At 43.2% G+C, this 22,109-nt stretch overlaps 1 protein-coding gene and 1 non-coding gene across 2 annotated transcripts in view; one reads left to right on the top strand and one right to left on the bottom strand.

The window, feature by feature from the left end:
• Positions 1 to 236: 236 nt before the first annotated feature.
• Trnae-uuc lies at positions 237 to 308 on the bottom strand. Its single transcript has one exon. It is a non-coding gene; the product is annotated as a tRNA-Glu (tRNA).
• Positions 309 to 3,959: 3,651 nt separating this feature from the next.
• LOC119730227 (collagen alpha-1(XXVI) chain-like) overlaps positions 3,960 to 22,109 on the top strand; it is a 35,591-nt gene continuing 17,441 nt past the window's right edge. The window contains exon 1 of the mRNA XM_038203023.1: positions 3,960 to 4,794. Within this exon, the coding sequence (XP_038058951.1) occupies positions 4,619 to 4,794 (176 nt within the window). The 5' untranslated portion in view covers positions 3,960 to 4,618. The remainder of the gene's footprint in view (positions 4,795 to 22,109) is intronic.

Genomic DNA, 22,109 nt, shown 5'->3' with positions numbered 1-22,109 from the left:
ACCACATCTTATGATTTTGTTTTTCAAGAAACGTCTAAATCTTTCCTCTCCTCCCGTATGACCTATGCTAACCCTCTCCCCCTCTCCACAATGTAAACTGTGTATAATATTATAATGCTTGCATTAAGAAATTTGAGGGGGGAAAAGAGCAATTTCATCAGTCCAAAAGTGTAAGTCTATGAAATTCACAAACTCTGTCAAATTGGTCGAAAATTTTCCAGTAAAAAAATAATGGTTTCCCATGCCGGGAATCGAACCCGGGCCGCGTGGGTGAAAACCACGAATCCTAACCACTAGACCACATGGGATCTCTGGCTCAAGCTGGAAAATGTAGCGCTATCAATAATGAGTCATCTCCCATGTTGCGCAATAGACTGGTTGCAGACCTTACACCTGTCCTGCAGACATGTTAGACTGGTATTCTGTCCTACTGTTGATATTCTGACTTAATTTTTTTTTTAGGAGGCGGGAGCTATGTATGTGGAAGGCCTATCATCTCAATGCCCTCGTTTGGAAAATAACCTGAACATAATTATTCATTACTTGATTGTTACAGAAACAATATATATGTACGTCATGCATGACTCATGCTCGTAACGTACAACAAGGAATGAACTGTTTCGATACAACCACACGAGGGCGCTATTACTCTTACCGCGTTTTCGAAAAAAGACACAACGCCGCACTGACAAGGCTTGATCGCTTAATTCTCTGGCGATGAACCAGTACGTGTTTCACAAGTCACAAGAGTCTATCACAAGTCATGTCCACCACAAGTTCTCCAGTCCCAAGCGAAGTAACAAGATTTTCAAATGAAATCTGACAACTGCATGCCTTCCTTTGTTAGTATTCATCACCTGTTTACAGTGGCGTAGCACGGTCTTTTTTTATTGGGGGGGGGGGGGTTAAACAAATTTGAAAAGGGCTCTTGCATATCCGTGGTGAAATGAAGACACTTTTTTTTCTCCGGACACTTGGCCTCCGTAAAATCAAAAAGCGGGGGGGGGGGGAGAAAAAAGGGGAACTTTTTCGAACAAAAAGGGCACTTGTTCAGGAAAAAAAAGGCACTCTTGACAAATATTGGGGGGGGGGAGAGCTGGTGACAAAGGGCATTTGAATGGAAAAGGGCAGTCTTTTCAAAATATTGGGGGGTAAATACCCCCATAACCCCCCCCCCCCCTCTTCAGTTTACCAGTGCCCCTTCCTACCTGTCAATTAAACAATTGACCAATTGTTAGAGTGATTAGTGTGGACAGCAAGGGCGGATCCAGGGGGGGGGGCCAAAGGGGGCCATGCCCCCCCCTCCCAAAAAAAAACCGAGACCAAATGTTTTTTTATGTGACATCGCAATAAAGGCAGGCAATGAGTACACCACCATCTTTTCCTCAAAAAAACCATTGGTTAAAGTGGTCAGAAATTGCCTCAGATCGCACCACAGAGCATCTAGAATCCAAATTTTTTTCGGGGCCCTTAAGCGGGCCCCGAACCCCACGCCGTAATTTTTTGGACCCACTTTTTGGGGGGTCCAAAAAAAATTTGGCCCCCCAAAAAAAATTGTGTTCTGGATCCGCCCTTGGTGGACAAGTGACGACTCGGAATTAGTCTTGGTGCGAGACTGGATTTGGAATTTATTTCCCCCTTTATGGCCGGCCGGGACAGCGAGGTCGCTATCAACAAGATGGGTCAAATCCAGTCTTTGCAATATTGGCAGCGCTACCCAGGAAATTCCGAGCTATGTATATAGGAATTTCCTGGGAGGCGCTGCCAATATTGCAAAGACTGAATTTGAGGCCTCCGCCACCGCAGCAATTTTAACCTCGTTTGTCTGGCTGCAAATAGGGGAACCGGCTGCAAAATACGGGAACACACATATCTACTGGCTCAAAGATTTTGATGGGCATCGTCTCTAGAAATGCATTATCTGGCATGGGTCTTGCCACAGTGACACTCTGATGATAGTATAGACACCTTGAACGTTCGTACGTCCCACCGAAAGATGTCGAGCGCCCTCTTACGTTCATGCTGTTGAAAACCGAACTTCGCTCGTATCACAGGCCCAGCCTGGGAAGCAAACCAGAAAGGTTTAACCCTGTAAAACAAATTCCATCCAATGAGAGCTCAAAGATTTTGAGGTTGCCACCACAAAAGAAGGTGGCTAGATGGGTGTATGTGGATGTAAACACCCCCCCCCTCCCCCCTCCGACGTTTTTTTTTCGGAAAAAAAATTGTCGTTCTGTCGGCAAAATCCTGTCGGTCGGGAAATACGCCTTGATGGCTCAACGAAGGGCGCAATTTATTGTGGGAGAGTGGCCAAGATCGTTTGCTTTTACAGCTCCTCCAATAGCCAGTCCATGTCCCCCACCATCCCATCCCCACCCCCTCCTTCCAGACTGCTTAATTTTGCGACAAAGGCAGGCTGACCTGGACAACACCTGATATATGACTACCATCATCAGTTACGCGAACTACAACGATTGCGTGCATGATCGAGAAGAGAGGGAAACAGTTCCTCACAACGGCAGATAGATAGCGGATAAACGCGTGACATTCCAACCAATGCCAATCGGTGTGGATAACTTATCACTTCCGAATTGCTATCAATCCAAACAGTCGTTTCCCGCCAATTTGCCTTCCGTGTTTCCCGCTCACAGGAATATCTTCCTCTCAAGGTCTCTGGACTTTAACAATAGACGACATGCACGAAACCCCTTTTTGTACTCACTAATTAATGCTGAGCAAGTTGTATTTGTTTTATGAACACGTGAAGGTCAATTTGTGTTTTTTTTGCAAAATGGCTACCAGCGTGGTTGATGTTAAAGAAGCGGGTTTTTTTTACAGGACTTTCTTTTTACAAAAGAAAATTAATAGTTGGCATCTTGTTTGCAAAAGATTTCCTACCCCCTACATTCAGTTCTGTTTTGGCGGTGTTTTTGTTTGTTGGTTATTTTTTGTTTGTTGGTTATTTTGGGGGTTTTTTTGGTTATTTTTGCTTGTTAGTTATTTGTTGGGGGTTCACCAGTATTAAATGATTGCTACGGTTATTTAACTAGTGAATTGTGACGAGTTTCTTTGGGATGAGGGATCATTGTTTTTTACCAGTGTTTGCAACCTACTTTAAGGATCCCAAAAGATAATTAAAATGTCAAACTGTATATCTTCTGTTTGTTAATTTGTTTGTATTGTCTAATAATATAGTAAGTGTTTAGTTAACGTTTGCTGGTTCAGAGTTAGTTTGCGGTTAGAGCAGGGCTGGTCAGAGGTTCCTTTATAGGCCTAGGCTAAAGTGGATATATTTCAAATAAGTGACAAACGGTGCCATTTATAGTGTACCAATTTTGAATAGGATATCAGATCGAGCCATGCATGTTGAAAGTTCAAACAAAGTTCAAGTCCATGGTCAGGGTAAGAACACGTGCCAAGCATCATGTGTAATCTATACATATCACGTCCACATTACCCTTGAGACATGCAAAATGAATCATAGAATACAATCAAAATCCACAAGTATATAAGGAAAGCCCCAAATATCATTGTGGTTGAGTGGGCGTAGCGGCATGCATAGTCATGTGAGCCGAAACTTTGCTGAATGGTGTTAAAGTCATCACTTCTCTGATCAGTTTAGCATCAGAATTAGGCCTATCCTTGATGCTAGGCCAACAGAGTTCATAGTACCAAAGGGAGTTCAATTGATTTTTCCGTGTTAGGGTAATAGATTAATAATACTTTTCACATGAACATGAACAGCTCCAGGCTCTTACCGCGAAGAATTCAACATGGTCTTGGAACAAGACTAGATGCAATCCCATCGCGCAGCTATAACTCGTGAATTATTCATAATAATTCAAAGTGAAGCCAAAGTTTATTCCAGAGCGCGGAATTTTTTTTGCGAGTAGCCTAAACCTGATCTACTTTGCCCACCCGCGATGCTCTCAGCTGATTAGTTGACTTCGTGATGACGTAGCATGTTGTACGCGCAACTTGGAATGAACGCGAAGCATGTAATGTTGTAAGGGACCAGCTGGCAGCGCAGCTGACTCACTGTTTTCCCCGGTTTTTTTCATGGCAGCAGTGACCACCTCTGTCACAAATGTCACCAGGGGCCTGCACAGCTCATTAGGAAAACCCAACGGCCCTGCCATTGAAACAATCAACAGCCAGTCAATCATTGTCTGGTGCTGTCCCGTTCATGTCACACACCATTTATACAACCACACGGTAGTAAAGTAAGCTGTATTACCGGGAGCTCGTGAGGTGCAAGCACCGGTAGCTGGAGTTGTCGTCCCCGTGGCTTCTGCACTGAGCGCAGCCTGGTGATGAATTAGCCAGCGCCGACCCTGCTGCGGATAAAGATCATTGCCCTTGGAGTGCGAACAGTCTTGCTCAAAAATAGACAGTCTGGACAAGAGGACAATCAACCCAGACCCTTCTTGCTCGTCTCAAATTGGGACATCGTTCTGAATGTTGCAAGCCATTGTTCTTGCAATAAACATCGCTCAATATCATCTATACATCAGTTTAACAAAAGGAAACGTCACCAGAACCTGACCAAGAGCCTGCCAGGTGGACAACCAGCAGTCTGGGTTGGTGTTTCGTTTTGTTTCGAGAAGACATCCGAGCTATGGAAGTACTACGGAACTTGGCGGCATGCGGCAGCCACATGGCGGCCGTACGGAGGTTCTTTTGGACCGGTTGCTTTGCCCTGTCTGTCTTGTACATTTTCCTACCGTCTGCGATGTGCCAAGGTGGTACGTATCCTTCGCAAGGGGCTTCCAGTGGTCATCGCTATCGGGCACGGTGAGTTCTTACGAGTGTTTGATAAAAAAATTGCTGTATACTCTGAAGAAATAGTATAGGGAACCTGACGTAATAGATGTACCATTTATCCAGAGTCGAAGCGGTATGACCTGGGCAAGGAGGTATATAATGCCTAAATTTAATAATTGTGTCATCATTCCAGTATTTTTGTTTTGTTTTAACTGTTGCCTTAATATTGTAAACAAGATTTTCATATTTGGGCATGTAGATTGATTTAATGATCATGACATTGATATAATGTCAGGAATGAGATGTTTTCAAACGTGGTGAGCTATGAAGTATGAGGGGTTTGGAGGGGGCTCCGGCTGTGGCCTCCTCGAAATAAGCAATGGCAGGCAATAGGCCTACTGGGGCCTACATGCAGTAAGGCCCAAAATGGGTGCTGAAATTCACGTTGTATCTAATTCTAAACTTTCATGAAAGCAACAAAAACATGTTCCAATGTATTAATAAACAAAGGAATGAAAATAGAGTGACAATAAAATACACACCAGAGTCATTTTGTCGGCTGGTCTAGAACCATATAATTCGAGTGCGTAATCTTCATACAACAGTTTCACAGAAATAGAATACTGGCGATAAACATATACTGTAAAGCATGCACTACATTCTACAAGCGTTGACAGTCCGTTACATCGCAAGCTTCCTGCCACATTCATACCAATCTTCTTATGTTTGCTAATTAGCGCCCAAACAGGAAGCGAAACACAGCCCAACCCTTGTCCAAATGCGAACGTCACTCAGGATCAGACTGGTTACACCCCACTAGTATAATGCCCCGTGGCATTCGCGTTATGCATAATGATCGAAGTTGAACATGATGAATCAAGGAACAGTCGAAGGCCTTAAACATTCCGCAGGACCAAACTTTGTGGGGTTTGCCGGAAGGACTACTTTGCTCTCACAGTCGATGATCCAGTTTTCCTTGCCCTAAGCATACTGAGAAAATGTTTCGGTATCTGGTAAAAGTTGCACTAAAAGCTGCACCATCTGGTCACAATTGATTAAAATCTCTCGTGGATAATCTACGCTCATCTCATGTCACTCGGGGGAATTTTGTTGTGGTTTTAGCGTGATGGCGGCCGCTCTAATGGTGTAACCTCCGTGCCAAGGAAAACGGTTGCCCCACGTGTGCCACACATTGCGAACCCATCGGCACGACAAGGTTTAACAGATGTGATGGCTATTATTGTCGTGTCGGAAATAATTACACAGAGAACAGACGGTGGAAATTTGACTCAGAAAACTTCGTAGATCAAGAGTGTGCAGTGCACTCTATTATATTGCAGGTTGTGCGACCCTGCTGTTAAAATACGTTAGCGTTAAACAAAAAAAAGAGGGCGTTTAAAATTTTTTAAGAATTTGTTGATCGATGCATCGATGGTTACAAGAAAATCCAAGATGGCTGCCCCGTGGTCTCTGCATACGTTTTGTGGGATAATTCAACCACAGCTTGTTTTACTTTCTAATCTGAGACTTTTTAGCATCAATAAGTTGAGGTAAAAATGGTGACACCGAATCTCGTTAACTGGTAGAAAACCTTGATATAAAATCGGTTCTTATGTTGATCACCTGATGATCACGTGATCAAGAGTGAAGCATAAGTTTGACATTTGATTGATTTGAACATGACAGCGAGGAAATGTTTAACATGCGGACACCAGCCTTTGTTTGGCTGCATGATCATGATGCACATGGTTACCAGGCGGAAGTAACAATGGAAATGACATTGGGCATCCCTAGTTCCCACAGCCGGAGCATTCACATGCATGTGGTTTAAGTACGCATGTTTGTCTCATGTGCTGCAACTTTTAATCACATTATAGAGTTGACATGTTAAGTCAATCTTCAATGTCCTCCTGGATTGAACAGTAGTTCAAGGTTAATCCCAGGCCAACAAAAAATGTGTTTTTCCTCCGAACTGTCACTGGCAAGCCGGACCTTTCAACATATAATAACTGTAACAGGAGGCCAATTCCCAAACGTGCTTTCCTTTGATCATTGATTGTGCCGAGATAAACATTGACAGACATCGGGAAAGGGGACAAGGTGGAACCACATGAAACGGAAAGAAAGGTCATCAGGTGTGGAATGATGAAGAGAATAAGCCGTGTTCGATGGTTCATCTCTTACAACCCTCCCGAAGTTTTGTTTCTCATGTATTTTGATGTAACAAAATATCTATCCCTTTCGATTATCACTTTCGGTAAGATCAGTAAATCGTCGTCTGGTGTTCTTAGAAATAAAACATCTGCTTTCATAGCATGATTTATTTCTGTGTGTTTGACTTCCGATGGTTTGTGTCGATTCCCGACCCTGCAACTACCGAAATTAGGGCACCCGTTGTGCCCCAATGGGCACCAAGCTGGTAAATCAATTATCAAAAAGTGGAAAAATTCGGTGGGAAACTCTTTTCCAGAGATGACGGCAAACTTGTAACTCTTGCAAGGCGTTGTTACGGGAACGAGGTCAAGCGGAGCGGGAGCAAACGGTGAGGCAACTGGGGAGGCAGGGTGCGAATCCTCGGCGGGTGAGGAGGTCTTTTCCCGGTCGGTGAGCAATAATACTTAATATGCACGCTGCTTGTTTATAAATTGTGGTAATTTCTGACGATCAAAGCAAACAGCAGGAATCAAATCACTTCAGCTGTTGTTGAAATGTTCGTTCGATTGGCAGCCTAAGAGTATGAATGTTGGATGTTTTGAGGTTAAGTTTGAGGCACGGCAAGCAAAGATTTTGGTGTATCATTTTGTCATTTCCAGTTCTTTACTCGACCATAAGTGGCATAAATTTAGGGCAATGCATAAGACATCATGAGACCTTGAAGGTTTTGCCAAAGATTGTGATGTAGAATAGGAAAATAAACAAGTCATAATTTCTCCAATTAATTTTCACCAGCTTTCAAAGGATTGCATTCATTTTTTGCTCTACCGTCAAATAAATTGGTTGATTGAGAACCTTGTTTCTTGAGCCCGTGCCATATTCTTGCATTCTTGGACCCTCTTCACTCGTGACGTCACTAGTACTTCAGGGTCAACGGCACAGGCCACAGCATTGATGTGGTCATTCAACTGACCCGAAGGCTCTTGAGGAATAAACAGAGAGTCGTCCAATCTTATCCAATTTGGATCAATATGGTCAACAGGTCTCTTTGGAAGTCTTGAACTCCCATATCTGGCAGACATTTTGTCATAGAGGTCATTTAGTAATTCCCCATTATCTACTCTTGAACTTCACCGGTGACAAGTTGTGCCAGAATGCGGTTTTGTCAAAGTCCCATTGTCTGTGCAGCAGAGACCTTTGTGGTAATAATTCTTTGGCTCGGTCTTGACATTGTGATTACACATCTTCGGACATTAGTTGTGTGGTCTTGACGCCTGCCTGGGCCTTGTGTTATCATATCATTACAGGCTAAACCACAATTACTATACTTTCCCTTTGTCGTCTGAATCAATCGCAACCACAATGTGGAAGGTTTCTTCTCTGAGGACAAAGAGACAAATGCCTTGATTCTCTACATCTTATCTTGACAGTGGCAGTGCAACAACAATAACCGTTAATGGAAAGGTCCTTCCAAAATTGGCACAAGGTAACCGGATATGTGACAGCTATTTGCTAAAAAGTTACAGGGACAATATTTCTGAACTACAGTATTTCGAAATGACTCCCACTCGCGGTGATGCATAATATGGACCGTGACTTTGCTCTCCCTCTAGTTATCGCTGGAATTCTGCACAATTTAATCTTGAACTTTGAAAATTTTCAAAATAATCAAGAACTCACATTATTAACTCGAACAACAAACTTCCGCATCTATCATTTGATTGGAAATTCGTGTCACCGTATGAACCCTTTAGAAATTATAAAGGTGAATGTTCCTCCAGACTTAACGAAAAACAGGTGTATATGACAAAACGAAGATTCCTGTGAATTTATGGTAGGGACATATGTTAACCACATGCCATTTCATTTCATTTCATTGCAGGTTTATCGTGATTGATGTGTGTATTAAATGACTCATGAAATGATATTCGCATCTGGTATCCCCGGCCTACATTCATGTACGAAATTAATGACATTAATATAAAGTTGGCCTTTTTTTTAAGTGTTTTTCCCCAAATTATTTACAACACCCTTTCTGTGTCATGACACCTGCCAGGGCAGTGATTCACTGTACACTTAATTACATACGAATTTGAGTGCAAACCACTTTTGTATAAGAATGTTCAGGCTTATTCTGTGCTCCTCGATTGGTTGCCTGTTCCTATCAACAGAAAAATCGCATAAGGACAAAAAATACAGATGTCGATAAAAAAAAATCTCAACTCTCTCTATCTTTTCCACGCTAACCTTTCCTTCACGCTGTCATTTGCACTGGATGTTTAATACGAAGTTAATTTTTTGCTGAACAGAAGTTTAAAATAATGAAATATTGAGTTTGCTGAAAGTTATGGCTATTCTAACTTTTTAAATGACAGATTTCTTTCAGACTTGAACTTGAGGCAGAGTTTATTTTCATATAGTTCCGAGTTCAACTTCTTGTGTCTATGAGTGACAAATTGGATTAAGTTTCAGTTTGGAGAGATTTCCTGTATGAGTCTTGAGATGTCAGTTTGTGGAATCAAGGGCACTAACAAGCGTCTTCTTCAATCTTCAACGTGTGCACGACCCTTCTCCAAGAACATCATGTGTAATTATGTATACGCTGCTGATTGTTGAGTGCCAGATGTTAATGCACTGTGACAAATGTTAATTGTTTGCCTCCGGCCAATTCGCAAATATTATTTTAAAACAACATCCTTGCCAAGAAAGTTGGAGTGTTGCAATACATCTTGGGACACGAACGAACAAAGTACAAGTTTTGCTCTTTTTTGTTTTGTTTTGTTTTTGTTTTTTGCTCTCAAATACATTTATTTTCCAGAATTGCGTAACTGCTCGCAGACAATCCGTTCAGCGAGTGGTGTCTTGGTGGCGTGATGTCTCATTTATTTGCGGTAATGAAGATTGTCAGTTAAGGAAAAAGAAATGTTGTTTGTGTATTCAGCGATTACTCTCTATCCCAGAAAGACGTTCACAGACGTCCCTGGTAGAACTAGAAATACATGGAGAAGAATCTTGAGACACCATCAACTGTAATAACATCCCATGGAACCAGCGGTGTGGCATACCGCTCCGCCACTTCGCCGCCAACCTGTTATGACAAGATGATTGGAATCAGCCGTCATCATAACAGGAAGATACCAGGGGATGTTCATGATGTAAACAACTTTCCGTAGGAATGCCTTTTACCACAAATGACTCCAAACAATAATACAAAAAAACTGGTATAGGCCTGTGACTTTCCCTGCCACCACTAATGAAACTTCAGCTCATCCGGTATGGTAACACAAGTCAAAAGCACCAATAAACTTACTATTAGTTAATTAAAATCGTTCGTAAGACAATTGAGGCCGTATCCGGAAAAAAAGTGTTGATGTCTGCGGCTAGGGATGTTCCAAGTTGTGCAGAACGCAAATGGCGAAATAACTGAAGTCATATCCATTAAACTTGTTTCGGACACGGTCAAGCCTGTCGCTTTAGAATGTTCAACCAATGAACATATTTTGGAGATGGTTCCTTCCTCCATGGGTCAACCGTGTCAACTACAGCATGACGCACTCCATGACCCCGGGATTCGGGAATGGTATGCCATTGTCCAATAGTGTCTCACCATAACGATGAAAAGTGACGAACCCCATAAATTGTTAGAACACACCATAATCATGATTTGACGCGCCCTTGTGTCACAGCCAACAAGACACACACTTGACGCACAATGCTGGAGGGTCATAAGGTCCGTCTTTGAGTTTGACAGATGCATACGCTCACTGGTTCGTTCATATGGTTTGCAGTAGACGAAATCTGACAACACTCTCGCACACAAAAAAGCATTTGTGTCTTGATTTAAGCCCCAAGTGCTTTTAGAGATAGGGTACGAGGTTTACTAAATTAACGTAAAGCCTCAACAAAACTACTGGTAAAGTTGTGAAGAGTACAAGGTTTGCTGGATTTAATGGTGGTCGAGGCATCTCTTGGAGCTGTTTGCAGGAGTTACAAGAGATGCCCTTTCTGTCTTCCCTGAGACTTAATTTGACAACTTCAACACCTTTCGTCCATGGAGGTGATTTGGGGTTCAGGTCCCAATGGTTCAAAAGTTCAAGTTTGGGGTACTCCGCTGCACTGGATCCACTCCTTCAACGTGTAAACAGAGTTGGTCGTCAGTCGGTGTTTTTTTGCTCAAATATTGGACAAACAGAAAGTGATGGACCAAGTGTCCGGTGTGAATGGATTGTTTCCTGCAGGTCTATGGAACCCGCGTGATTGACCCGTGTACCGACAATAAGCGGTGTGGCTTTACGCGCAGATCAGCTGTGCGAAGGAGTGGGACCGAGTTGATAGACAGAATACGGAGGGATAGAGAACTTGGACTTGCCAGTGTCGATAAACTGGATGGATTTGAAGGGATTCCTCTCTGTAAATGGGCAGTGATTCATGAACAGCATTGGCGTAAAAGGGCACGGGCTCCCGGCTCGAGGCCTTTGCCCCGACTTTGTTTTTGCGCCCCACTCATGTTTCAGCTGAGGAGAAAAATACACTTTGCCTTGTTTGAAACAAAGAACTAACCCACTTTTAATGTGCCTTCCCAGTTCTCCAGAACCCGAGAAACCCCCAAGTTACTCTACTTTATTGACCCCTATTTATGTTACTAATGCAAACCAGGCAGCAACTAGCTGCTGTGACTCTGAGCTACAAGAGTAAGGTATGACTTGGATGAAATGAAAAGCTTCAGGTTAACTTAAGTTCAGGTATTGTGAACCATGCAAGAAAGACTTATCTTTACTGTTGAGTGAGTGCCAAATGAGCTGAGGAATGAAAATGTGGAGCCTGAAAACTGAGGGGGGGGGGGGTTTAAGGTAAAAGCAAACAGGTGCCTCGTGGCAGGGAGGGGCGTAGGGGCACGGGAGAGTCAAGTGTGCGCGAGGCAAACAAGGAAAGCATGCCGTAGATAACATCCAGTGGCAAAACAGGTGCAGAATGCAGGTGGAAAATCTGTAGAGATTTCACATGATCCAGTCATGACTTTGCAGTGTCATTTCATGTAGGAATACCTCAACATACAATAAAGTATTGCCCCTTGCATTGCCTGTCTCCATGGTTATCCAGGGTTCAATGTGGCCCCTGGATGGGACCACATGACCTTGCAGAATGACATTCGTGTTGACAGCTCCATCTCCATTGCCAGCACTAATTAATGCCTCGTGCCATCAAGATAATTCAGTTGTGGTTAAGGTTGAAAAGTGGTCACTCCTGTTGTTCACCCGGCTTTGTTAACTTGGCAAGCGAAACTTTCACACCTGTTTACGACCGTCGGTTGCCATTGCTTTAACCATCATGATGGAAACTTGATGACACCATGGCCGCTATTAAACACACCGCTGCTGTCATTTCTGGAGAGTCTTTGACCACATCAGGATGGGTGTCTTTTAAATAATCGAGGGTGATATATATTCCCAGGAACTACGAGACTTGTTTACGGGAGAGGAAATCGAAGTAATTAGGGCCATTTAAGTTGGCCTCGACCATCTCAAAAATGCGGTAGATATGAACAGGTGTTTCTCTAGCAGGCTCCTATAGCAGCGTGTTGTTCATGTTTCCTAAAACCAAAGTTTCCTGAGCTGACGTTCAGTTTACGGTGAAATTTTCACACCTTCGAAATGGTGTCACCTATGAAGGTCCAATGTTATTTCAGCACCTTTTCTTGCTGAAAGGGTAAAATTTCCAAACAGTAGGCCTATTCCAATTCAAGGCTGAGAGGGCTCTCACTCACGGAGTTATAGTGTAAACAAAAAACGGTTTCATCCCCAAACCCCACAAGCACCATCTCTGGACAACAACACAATTTCCTAACTTGAAGACTATCGAGAGCTCCATTCAGCCTGGTGTTGTTTTTTAAACAAAGTTTCCTTGAGCTGGGTGATGTTCAGTTTTACAGTGACATTTTCACACCTTCGAAATAGTGTCACCTGTGCGCGTGTTGTTTTTAAGCAACCTGTTTTGTGAAAAGGATAACCCCCACATGTCCCATCTCGTGAAAAGAATAGGAAGAGAGGACGTTCCCCGATAAAACAACTGAAAAGCTGAGGTTATTTATAAACCGAAAAACTTACTTCAGGTCGGAACACCTGTTGGGCAGAATTAAACTCCAATTTCCGACAGCCCGCAGGAACAATCCATTCTTTAGGTTTTGTTCTGCTATTCCACGCTACATGGTTTTTACTTGCAAACCGTTACAACAAAAGGAAGGAATCGTTGTTTCCTATGTGTCGTCTGTGGGACAGTCTACAATTAGAGACATGTGCATGTGACTATGAGTCATGAGTATTGGAAAAGAAAATACTGAGTCCAAGCCGATATTCTTGTCGGTCATTTTTTGTCTGTCAAACCACCTGTTCTAACAAGTCATTGGAAACGCGCCGAAACTCTTTACGGTAAATGACCCTTGAGTTGCATCCTCTTTGGAAATGTTGTACGACTATCGTTGTTTTCAATTATTTTCCCTCGACGTCTATATGCGATTGTCTTTTAACGGCGTATGTGTTTAATAGCTCCATGATCCCAGCTACCCGACTCTATGCCTCAAATGACCTAGGATTTAATTCTAAGCCATTACCCCTCTCTCATCTGCCATCTATGTCCACCTGTTGCTGACCAATCATCGGAAACTGTGAGCTACTGTGCAATCCCATATTGAACTCATTTGTAAAAAGTCACTTTAGATGTAAATTTCAAACTGCCATATGAAGATTTACTCAAAAAGCAACTTAAATTGATACTGACATGATTCATTTGGTTCGCTGCTAGTCGGGGGTTCAACCACTGGTCATGGTAGTCAACTGCATGCTGCGTGCATACATAATAACGGGCCTTGTTTCAAATCAAAACACAAAAAAAAACGATGTAAACGAAGATCAAGTTTCAGCCAGGGTCAGTTTCAGAAATTGAGACACAAATCCGATTTGGTTGGATCTTTCTCGGGGGAAATAAACCCCAGAAAGTTCAATTTCATTCGGAGAATGAAGCGGAACTGTGGAGCCCCATAAAAACTCCAATTGAATAAAAGAAAGTTGAAGAACCGACTGTGAGGAATGAGACGATGTAGAAACAAGGTGAGATACATTACAAGCGTACGTTTCGTATTGCATAGCGGGTTGTATATTCTGGGGTAATTTGAGAAAGCGCTTTGGAGTGGTGGCATTAAAAAAAAATATCTCATAATAGTTCGGCTGTCAGCCACCAGACTTTTACTGCCCAGTTCTGGGTCACTCAAAATCAGTGGCGGAGCACGATTTGTTTATTTTATTGCCTCGGTCAGAAAACAATGGGGACAAGTCACAAACAATGGGAAACAGTCTCCATAGATTGTCAAAAGTATAGCAGCATGTCCAATTTCACCCTTACTACATCAACACTCTAGGTCTCGAGTCTGTGACATTGCATTTTGTTTAATAAATTTCATAGTAATAATGTTAGTTTGTCTAGGAGAAGGTGGGCTACTGGGCATAAAGGTGCCTTGCAAGTGAAGTCTGTTTATTTTGAAAAGAGTTCACGTTTGGCAAATTTAGGTCTACTTGCACATGCCGCCCCTAGGTACCAAACACGGACTTGTTGAGTTACGACCTTCATTGTCTGTACCCATCAGTTGTAGCATGCATGATCAAAAATATTAATTGATCAGAATTCAAACATTCCATTCTTCATTGTTTTAAATCTGTGTTATAATTTTCATCTGATATGAATTGAATTGCATCTTTTTCTTTCACTGGACCTCTCTATTAATAGTTTCACTGTGAGGGTATAATATAAATGCCCTATTTTTTCTGTCGCACAATATTTTGGCAGGATATGCAAGGGAAGAGGCGGATTAGCATTTCGCCTTGCCCTTGTCGGTCACTGTTGGTTAGGTATGATAAAAAGAAAGTTACTTCTATTACAGTCCCTTGGATAATGCAGTGTCCGGTTGACCCTTGAGATTATGCGCCATAAAAGCAAGTTTAACTTTTTTTTACCATGAATTCATCAGCGGCTGAAATCGACTCTCGTCCTCTACACTTCGTCTTGGCTATTGAGACTGATAAGACCAATGCCTTTTGGAATAAAGAGGCCGGGTCCCAAGTTTGTTTTGAAATTCGGAATTTATAGCCAATACGTATCACTAACAGGGGCGGATCTTGCATGAAACGGGGTGGGATGATAGGCTATGAAGGGGACAGAGTGAAGGCATGCCGAAGGCGCGCCCTGCTAGGCTGTCTGCGGCACCCCCTCCCCCGAATATTTTCAAATTGAAATTCTTTTGTCCTGCATTCTAAGGCAATTTGAGAATACATTTAGGAACTTTAGCATTCCATTTATTATTTTTGGCCCCATTTTAGTTTTTACTGGTATCATAACATTAGTCAGCGGCTGAACCGTGTGTGTGTGGGGGGGGGGGGGTGCGACCCCAAACCCCTTCTAGTTCAAATAAATACTGAAATTGGAATCAGAATGTCCCTTAACCTTGTGTGATAATCGATTCGTCCATCGGCGACATGTGGGTCGTTGTACATGTATAAAGGTCAATTCCCGTTAAAAAGGTTTATCTGTGATGGCGCAGAAGGCGCGGTGTGCACGATGAAGTTCTTTTCCCGTTTGCCCCCCCCCCCCCCCCTCAAGGGATTACGGTGTTCTCTTATGATGGCTTCACTGTAGTCTAAGAGATGTTGCAAATATTTCATAAGTTCTCCTCGAAATAGGCTCTGTAAATATCATGCGTTCCTTTTCAGCAATGTTCCTTTTCAACAAGTCGTATTCCCTGAATCCCCGCCCCGGTCCCGAAGAGAAGAACCGGTGTTGATGGGGATAAGCCTCAAGGCCAAAGCGATTATTTGCCTCCAAAGCTGACAAAATGCTCGGGGTCGACAACTATACCATAGCTCCGAGTGAAATATTTCACATACTTTCACAACTACTTAAAATCCAATCCGACTTGGCCCAGCACAGTACCAGTAATTCACTTCTTATCTGGGAGGCCTACCTGTCAAACAGTGCACAGGAGGGAAAGGGAACGGCAAGCGGTGTGAAGCCATCAACCAAAACTACAGAAAAGGTGTAGAGGGGTCGTGTTTGTTTTGAGTAAAATCAACCCCTGCCGACCTGAGGCTCGCTTGGGTCCCCCACGTCTGTTTACCTGCGAGAGGGGAACATGTGTAAAGTAAAACAATGAAGATTTACGGATCTTGTTGCGTGAATAGCTATCTTTGCTGACAGTAGACGAGACAATGGTATAAATCTTGTACCAAGTTGACGACATGATTCCTCTGCTGCATGGTTGTACACGGTGTTCGTGATAATGTATTTCTTTCTCATTGTCCACAATGCACAGAGCAAGGAAAACGCTCAACCATGCTGACAACCTCTGCTTTTAATCAGAGATTCACTTCTGATCAGGCGCGGTTCTAGAACCAATATTTTTTTGGGGGGGGGGGGGGGCTAGCACGGTGGATCAAGAATTTTTTCAGGGAGGCGTGCGGAAATGTTGACCGGTTATTTTTTCCAGACACTTAGGCCTCCGAAAATCAATAGGTGGGTGGGGGGGGGGGGGGGGGGGGGGGGCTCATGCCATATTTTCACTGGGGAGCGCCAATAACATCCTAAAATCATTCACACTATATTAACTAATGCACCCTTGTCACGGCTATTTCTTCTTTAGGGGGAGACCGTTCGCATGTACATCACAATCATTCTTTTTGCTAATGCAATTTTATTTTTACGGAATTTATTTTGGGGGGCTAGACAAAAAAATTTTGGGGGGGCTACAGCCCCCCCCCCCCTAGCCCCCCGTAGAACCGCGCCTGCTTCTGATCCACTGTTTCGTTTGGAGAGACGGCTGTCCTGTGTTGAAAATGTCCTTCAAACCAGAAAGATTGATCTGAGCCTACCGAATAGACAGAGGAATAGGAGGTGGCCACATCTTGACCTTTGACCCGTGGTCATTGTATGGCCGTTTCTTGATAGACAAACTAAAACTGCCCCCAGTTTGCACGAATACCACAAGAATAGCTTTGCGTTAATATAGGTTTTCCCGGCCAATGTCCTAAAATGTTCATTCCTTCTGAAAATCGGTCATTCATTTCCGCCTGAATCTGAATGCACGTCTTTAAACCCATTTCAATTCAACGAAAGTTCAATCGTTTTCATTGTTTGAGCATTGCATCGGTTTTGAGAAACAGACGGCCAATTACGTTACCTGGGAATTTATTTACGCAAGCATGCCTTTTCTAATTCGACTTCAGGTACAGCTAATTTGATTGACTGTTAATGAAAAAGAAACCCCTAATTGTATGAATGTTTGAAATCGCCTTCTAAAAGTGAAAAAGAAGTCTTGTAAACGAATCTGAATGGACACTAACGAAAGGTGCTACTCAATCACTTAATTGATTGAACTTAAGTGAATTCGAATGATCTGGTAGCAAAAATGAAACCGTGTTCAGAGCGATTCTCAAATTCAGACGAAAATGAATGACCGATTTTCAGAAGTGAATGAACATTTTAGGAAATTGGCCGGGCAAACCTATACTTATGTTTGGTATGTCCTGATGTTTCTAGACTGCTCTGTTTTTCCTTCTCATTTGTTGTCACGCTATAAGCATTATATCAAGATTCAGTTTCTCATTTTAAAGCTCACTTGTTGTCAACCTTATATTTTCCCCCGTCATGCAATAAGCATTATATCAAGGTTCAATAAGTCATTTCAAACTTCACAACATGCGCGACCTTTTCTGCAATGCAAAAGAAATGTGTTGATTGGATTTCGAAGCATTCCTAGCTTGTCACCGGGGTAAACTTGTGCTTGCGCTTGCGATTATCGCTACCAGCTTGCCTTCCGGCTCCGATTATGATATTTATTATCTGTCATCTTGGAGCGCAGTTTGAAGATAATCAGGCTGTTTCCTTTCTATACCTGCAGCTTTACATGTCAAGCAATTACGGAAATTAAAAGCAATTAACAAGGAACTACTGCTCTGAATACACACTGTGGCTGTTAATGACTTGTTTTGACTTTCACGCACGCTATTATACGGGAACTTTAATGTCAATAGAGAGAAGAAGACAAACAGATGTGGTTGACCAGAAGTAAACAAATTATTGTCTCACCACGCGAGTCTGCGGTCTTGAGATGTCGAAAGTGTCTTGGTATATGGTTTTCGTGGTTACATAATTCTTATCGAACAGGATGTCACGGCTCAAGCTCGCGGCGGAAATGTTACGCTAATTAGTAGACTGTGCAGTCTGAAGACAATACAAGTCGCAATCCGCTCAACCTACACCTCTGGAAAGAATAAGGACTCGGCTAACATAGTTTTTACCCCCGCCCCCCCCCCCCCGAAAACGAATACAATTGAACTGTTTCTTGTAAAAGTGCATACCTTTACAAGAAACAGTTCAATTGTTGGTTTTTTTTGGGGGGGGGAGGTAAAAAAAAACTATGTTAGCCGAGTCCGTATTCTTTCCAGAAGTGCAAGTTGAGCGGATCGCGACTTGAATCGTCTTCAGACTCATGAGTCATGCACAGTTTACTAAGCATAGCAAATTATTGATAGCAGCAATGGAACAGATATTGACGGAGCGAACTGTTTCCTAGCTTTGCATTAAGACTTGTACTGACGTTGAGGTTTGAAATGAAGCTATAGGCCGGACCACAATATGAATGACCCATTGTAGACTCTTTGTTGTTTGAAAGAAGTATGCCCTGGTTTCATATTTGATAAAATGGGGTTGTTTCGTGCATTCTGTATATAGGAATCAAGGGACCCATTATGTTTCATGCACTATGCACGGACCGCAAGGTGGCACAGATCACCCCTGTATCCCCTCGGGCGCTGCGCTGTTTATAAGCGACTCATTAAGCGGACGTTTATAAGTTTGTCATGGCAATTAACACCCTACCGAGATCTCACCGGGACGGCTGATTGGCCAGTCGCACCTCAACCATCCCTAAGCTGTCAATCACGACTTACACTATTGACAAATTGTCTTGGCGTGTTTGCACATGAAAGCTTCTTGTGTTTCTCCATCGATGCGAGCATGCGCGGAAGGGACGACGTCGTGACGAAGATGAAACGGGGCGTTCGATTGGTCAGTTTGCGCGGCAGCAATGCGCCCTCATCGTCGTACAGAAAGTGTTAAGTTTTGAGTCCCAACGCAGGCTAGCGCTTTCCCTCGCGATGTTTTGGCGGGAAAACGCCTGAGGCATTCGCTTGGCTAAAGTTGGTTGCACCAGGAATTGGTGCCACATACATGTAGGCCTACACGAGCATGCCAGTGTTTGTGGCCCCCTGTCGTCTACCAATTTGGTGATCAAACAAGCGTGTTATCTCGCCAGCGGGGGAGTTTACATAGCGTAACGCGGTTATAGCTTATTACATGTTATTGGCACATCAAATGCTGCTTGTGTGTGCATTCCTGAATGGACAGAGGGGAACCATATCCAGCCTTGTGTCTTCCCTTTTTCTTTACCTATCAGTAATAACAAGGAAAACATGGAACTTTAGTTGAGTGTACAAAGAACGTTGCGAAGACATTGAAAGTTGAAACCGATTTGTTGAAGCGATTTACTCCATAGGCCCCATATCGTTCAGCTACAGTACAAACGAAATGGGCAAATGTCGTATAATAGATATAGACGTTAGAGAACCACTAAATGTAAGTTTAAAAGATACATGGATAGCATCACTGTCAACTGTGCATACCTGCTTAACAGTAACACGAGTTCGACGCATAGCCTTTGTAAATCACATCAGATAATGTGTTATACCCCGTTTTATTGCTTTGGCATTGTGACTGACCCAGAGCGCGCGAGCCTGGTCCACTGCTATTACCCAACGTGGGTTTGCATTAATGGAGTCAGGAAGCTACACACGCTGTTCCTGCTGACCTCCTTGCCATACACAAGATTGGCCCATTACGTCCACAAATCACATTGTAACAGGCGTGACCTGCCATTCATTTATAGTAAATATTACCTTGACATTGCACGCAATTTTTTATTAGCAGCCTTTTACAGCCACCACTGTTTGTATAAGTCAGCATTTATAGAGTCTGCACTGGAAAGCAGGAGGTTGTGGGTTCGAGTCCCACCCGAGTGATTTTTCTCACTTTCACTCGGGAGGTAACAACACACCGAGTATACACTGTTTATACATCGGTGAAGGGCAAACCCTTCTTTTGATTTACATCACCCCGACGCAATTCCATCTTATATGAATAGAGTCTGGGAGCTAGATCGGTTTGACAATCACAGAACAAAGGACACCGTCATGACAGAGTATAGTAGCACGCATAGCAGCGATTTGCGAGAGTCATGACTCATGACCCCCTCCCCCTTCCAATTTGAATTGATCAGTCCCACCCCTCTTACTAGTCTCAACCCTCGTCTCGTCTGTCTTCGAACACTGAGCATGACTGACGCTGACTGAGCATTTCGGGTGTCTAATCAAGTAACCGTCTTGATATGCGCTTTGTCTTAAAGCTTCAGCCCCTCCCGACTCCCGTCTGGTTTCTGGATCCGCACTTGGGAAGATTTCTTGCTGATGATACGTGGTGAAGATTTCGCCATGAAAAGTATACTTTACTGTATGTGTCCCATACTGCAACTTTTTGACAGATTCTTGTGATATATAGTAGAAGCCAACTTGGCATGTGGAGCTTGATTAATGTCGGGGGGACGTATATACTCGCTCGTTAAAATGACATTGGAACCGAAAGGTGTAATAAAAATTTGACTGGCGACTGGATGGGTGTTTGATTTGTCGACTGCAATGCCGACGGGGTTTTTATGTTCTGTAATTTATCTGCCAATTTGTTATATTGACCGACTTACTGACCATCTGCCCTGTGACCGTGACCTGTCCATTAGAAGGTATTGGTCACCTTTTATATTCATCCATATGACCTGAGATTCGAATTTGTTTTCGTGCAAGGTTGAATTTTGTTCGGTCTCGAGAGTCAAACAGATCCAGTATGTGGCCTAAGCCGTGTCCGCACTGGACTTTTATTTTGGAAGGTTTTACCGAGAGGATGGTAAAATGAGAAATGGTCAAATGTGACCACTGTCCGCACTTGGACTTTCGACACGGGAAAATTTACCCAGACCGCGTGGGAGAAGTAACCGAGCTGTCACAGTGTCAGTATAATGACTCACTGTACACAGAAAACAAATTGCCGATCACATTTTCAGCCGCCGATACGCTCAGTAATATTACACACGCCATTTGCATGCACAACATAATCGTTTACACGATATTATTTCATCTTGACACGCTAAATCTTGACGAAAAGGCCTATAATTTAGGATGCATTTGTGATGCACGTCGTCGAAGCCATGCCGCTGTACGATGTTCCGTGCGGCAGCAGTGCCATCAGTATTCGTTGGTTCCCATCGCATGCTTACAGAATCGAAGCTATGATGTGGGCCAGGAACCAGTGACTACGGCCTACGTACGGTACCGGACCAAGATGTTCCGTGCATGACTACAGTAGCGTATCAGGATGAATTTGGATCGTAGAAAATAACATACATCGGTGGAGAAAGAGAATTTCCGCAAATTAATTTTCAGAACGTGATCTCTCTTCTCTGTGTATGTATTTGTCCGTTGAAATATATATTTTAACGAGATTTTACCGCTCGGACTTGATACACGCGCAGCGTGTTTCTACAAAATGTTCGGCCACTGCACGTGCAGGTTTGTGCGGTCTCTGTATGCATAACAGGGCGCTCGGGCCGGATGTACGCTTTCCTGAGCCGCTTTTACCGACTCGCACTGTTCGCACTGGACTTATCGTCTCGGGAAAAGTGACCTGGTCAGTTTTCCTGGGCGCGTGGGAAGTTTTCCTGGGCAACAGTTGGCCAGTAAAAGTAACCGCTGGACTCAGGAAAAGTAACCGAGAGGAAAACGTCCTAGGCTGTCCGCACTGGACTTAAAATGGGAAAAGTACCCATAGTCTCAGTTAGTTTGACCAAAATAAGTCCAGTGCGGACAGGGCTCTAGTCATGATTGCAGGATGACACTGCAGGCCATGTTATCGCTTATGGGATGACACGGTCCTAAAGAAGTTCATTTTGTTTTATAATTAATGCTCGCTTTATTGAACGGGTCCCGGTCTTGTAAAAACTTGCCGGATGTGCTCATTTGAGTAGGTTGATAAAAATGGCTAGGTGA

The sequence above is a fragment of the Patiria miniata genome, unplaced genomic scaffold, assembly GCF_015706575.1.
Source record: "Patiria miniata isolate m_02_andy unplaced genomic scaffold, ASM1570657v1 HiC_scaffold_22, whole genome shotgun sequence".
Taxonomy (NCBI): Eukaryota; Metazoa; Echinodermata; class Asteroidea; order Valvatida; family Asterinidae; genus Patiria; species Patiria miniata.
Note: the sequence above shows the minus strand (reverse complement) of the source record. Positions and strands in the feature narration are given on the sequence as shown.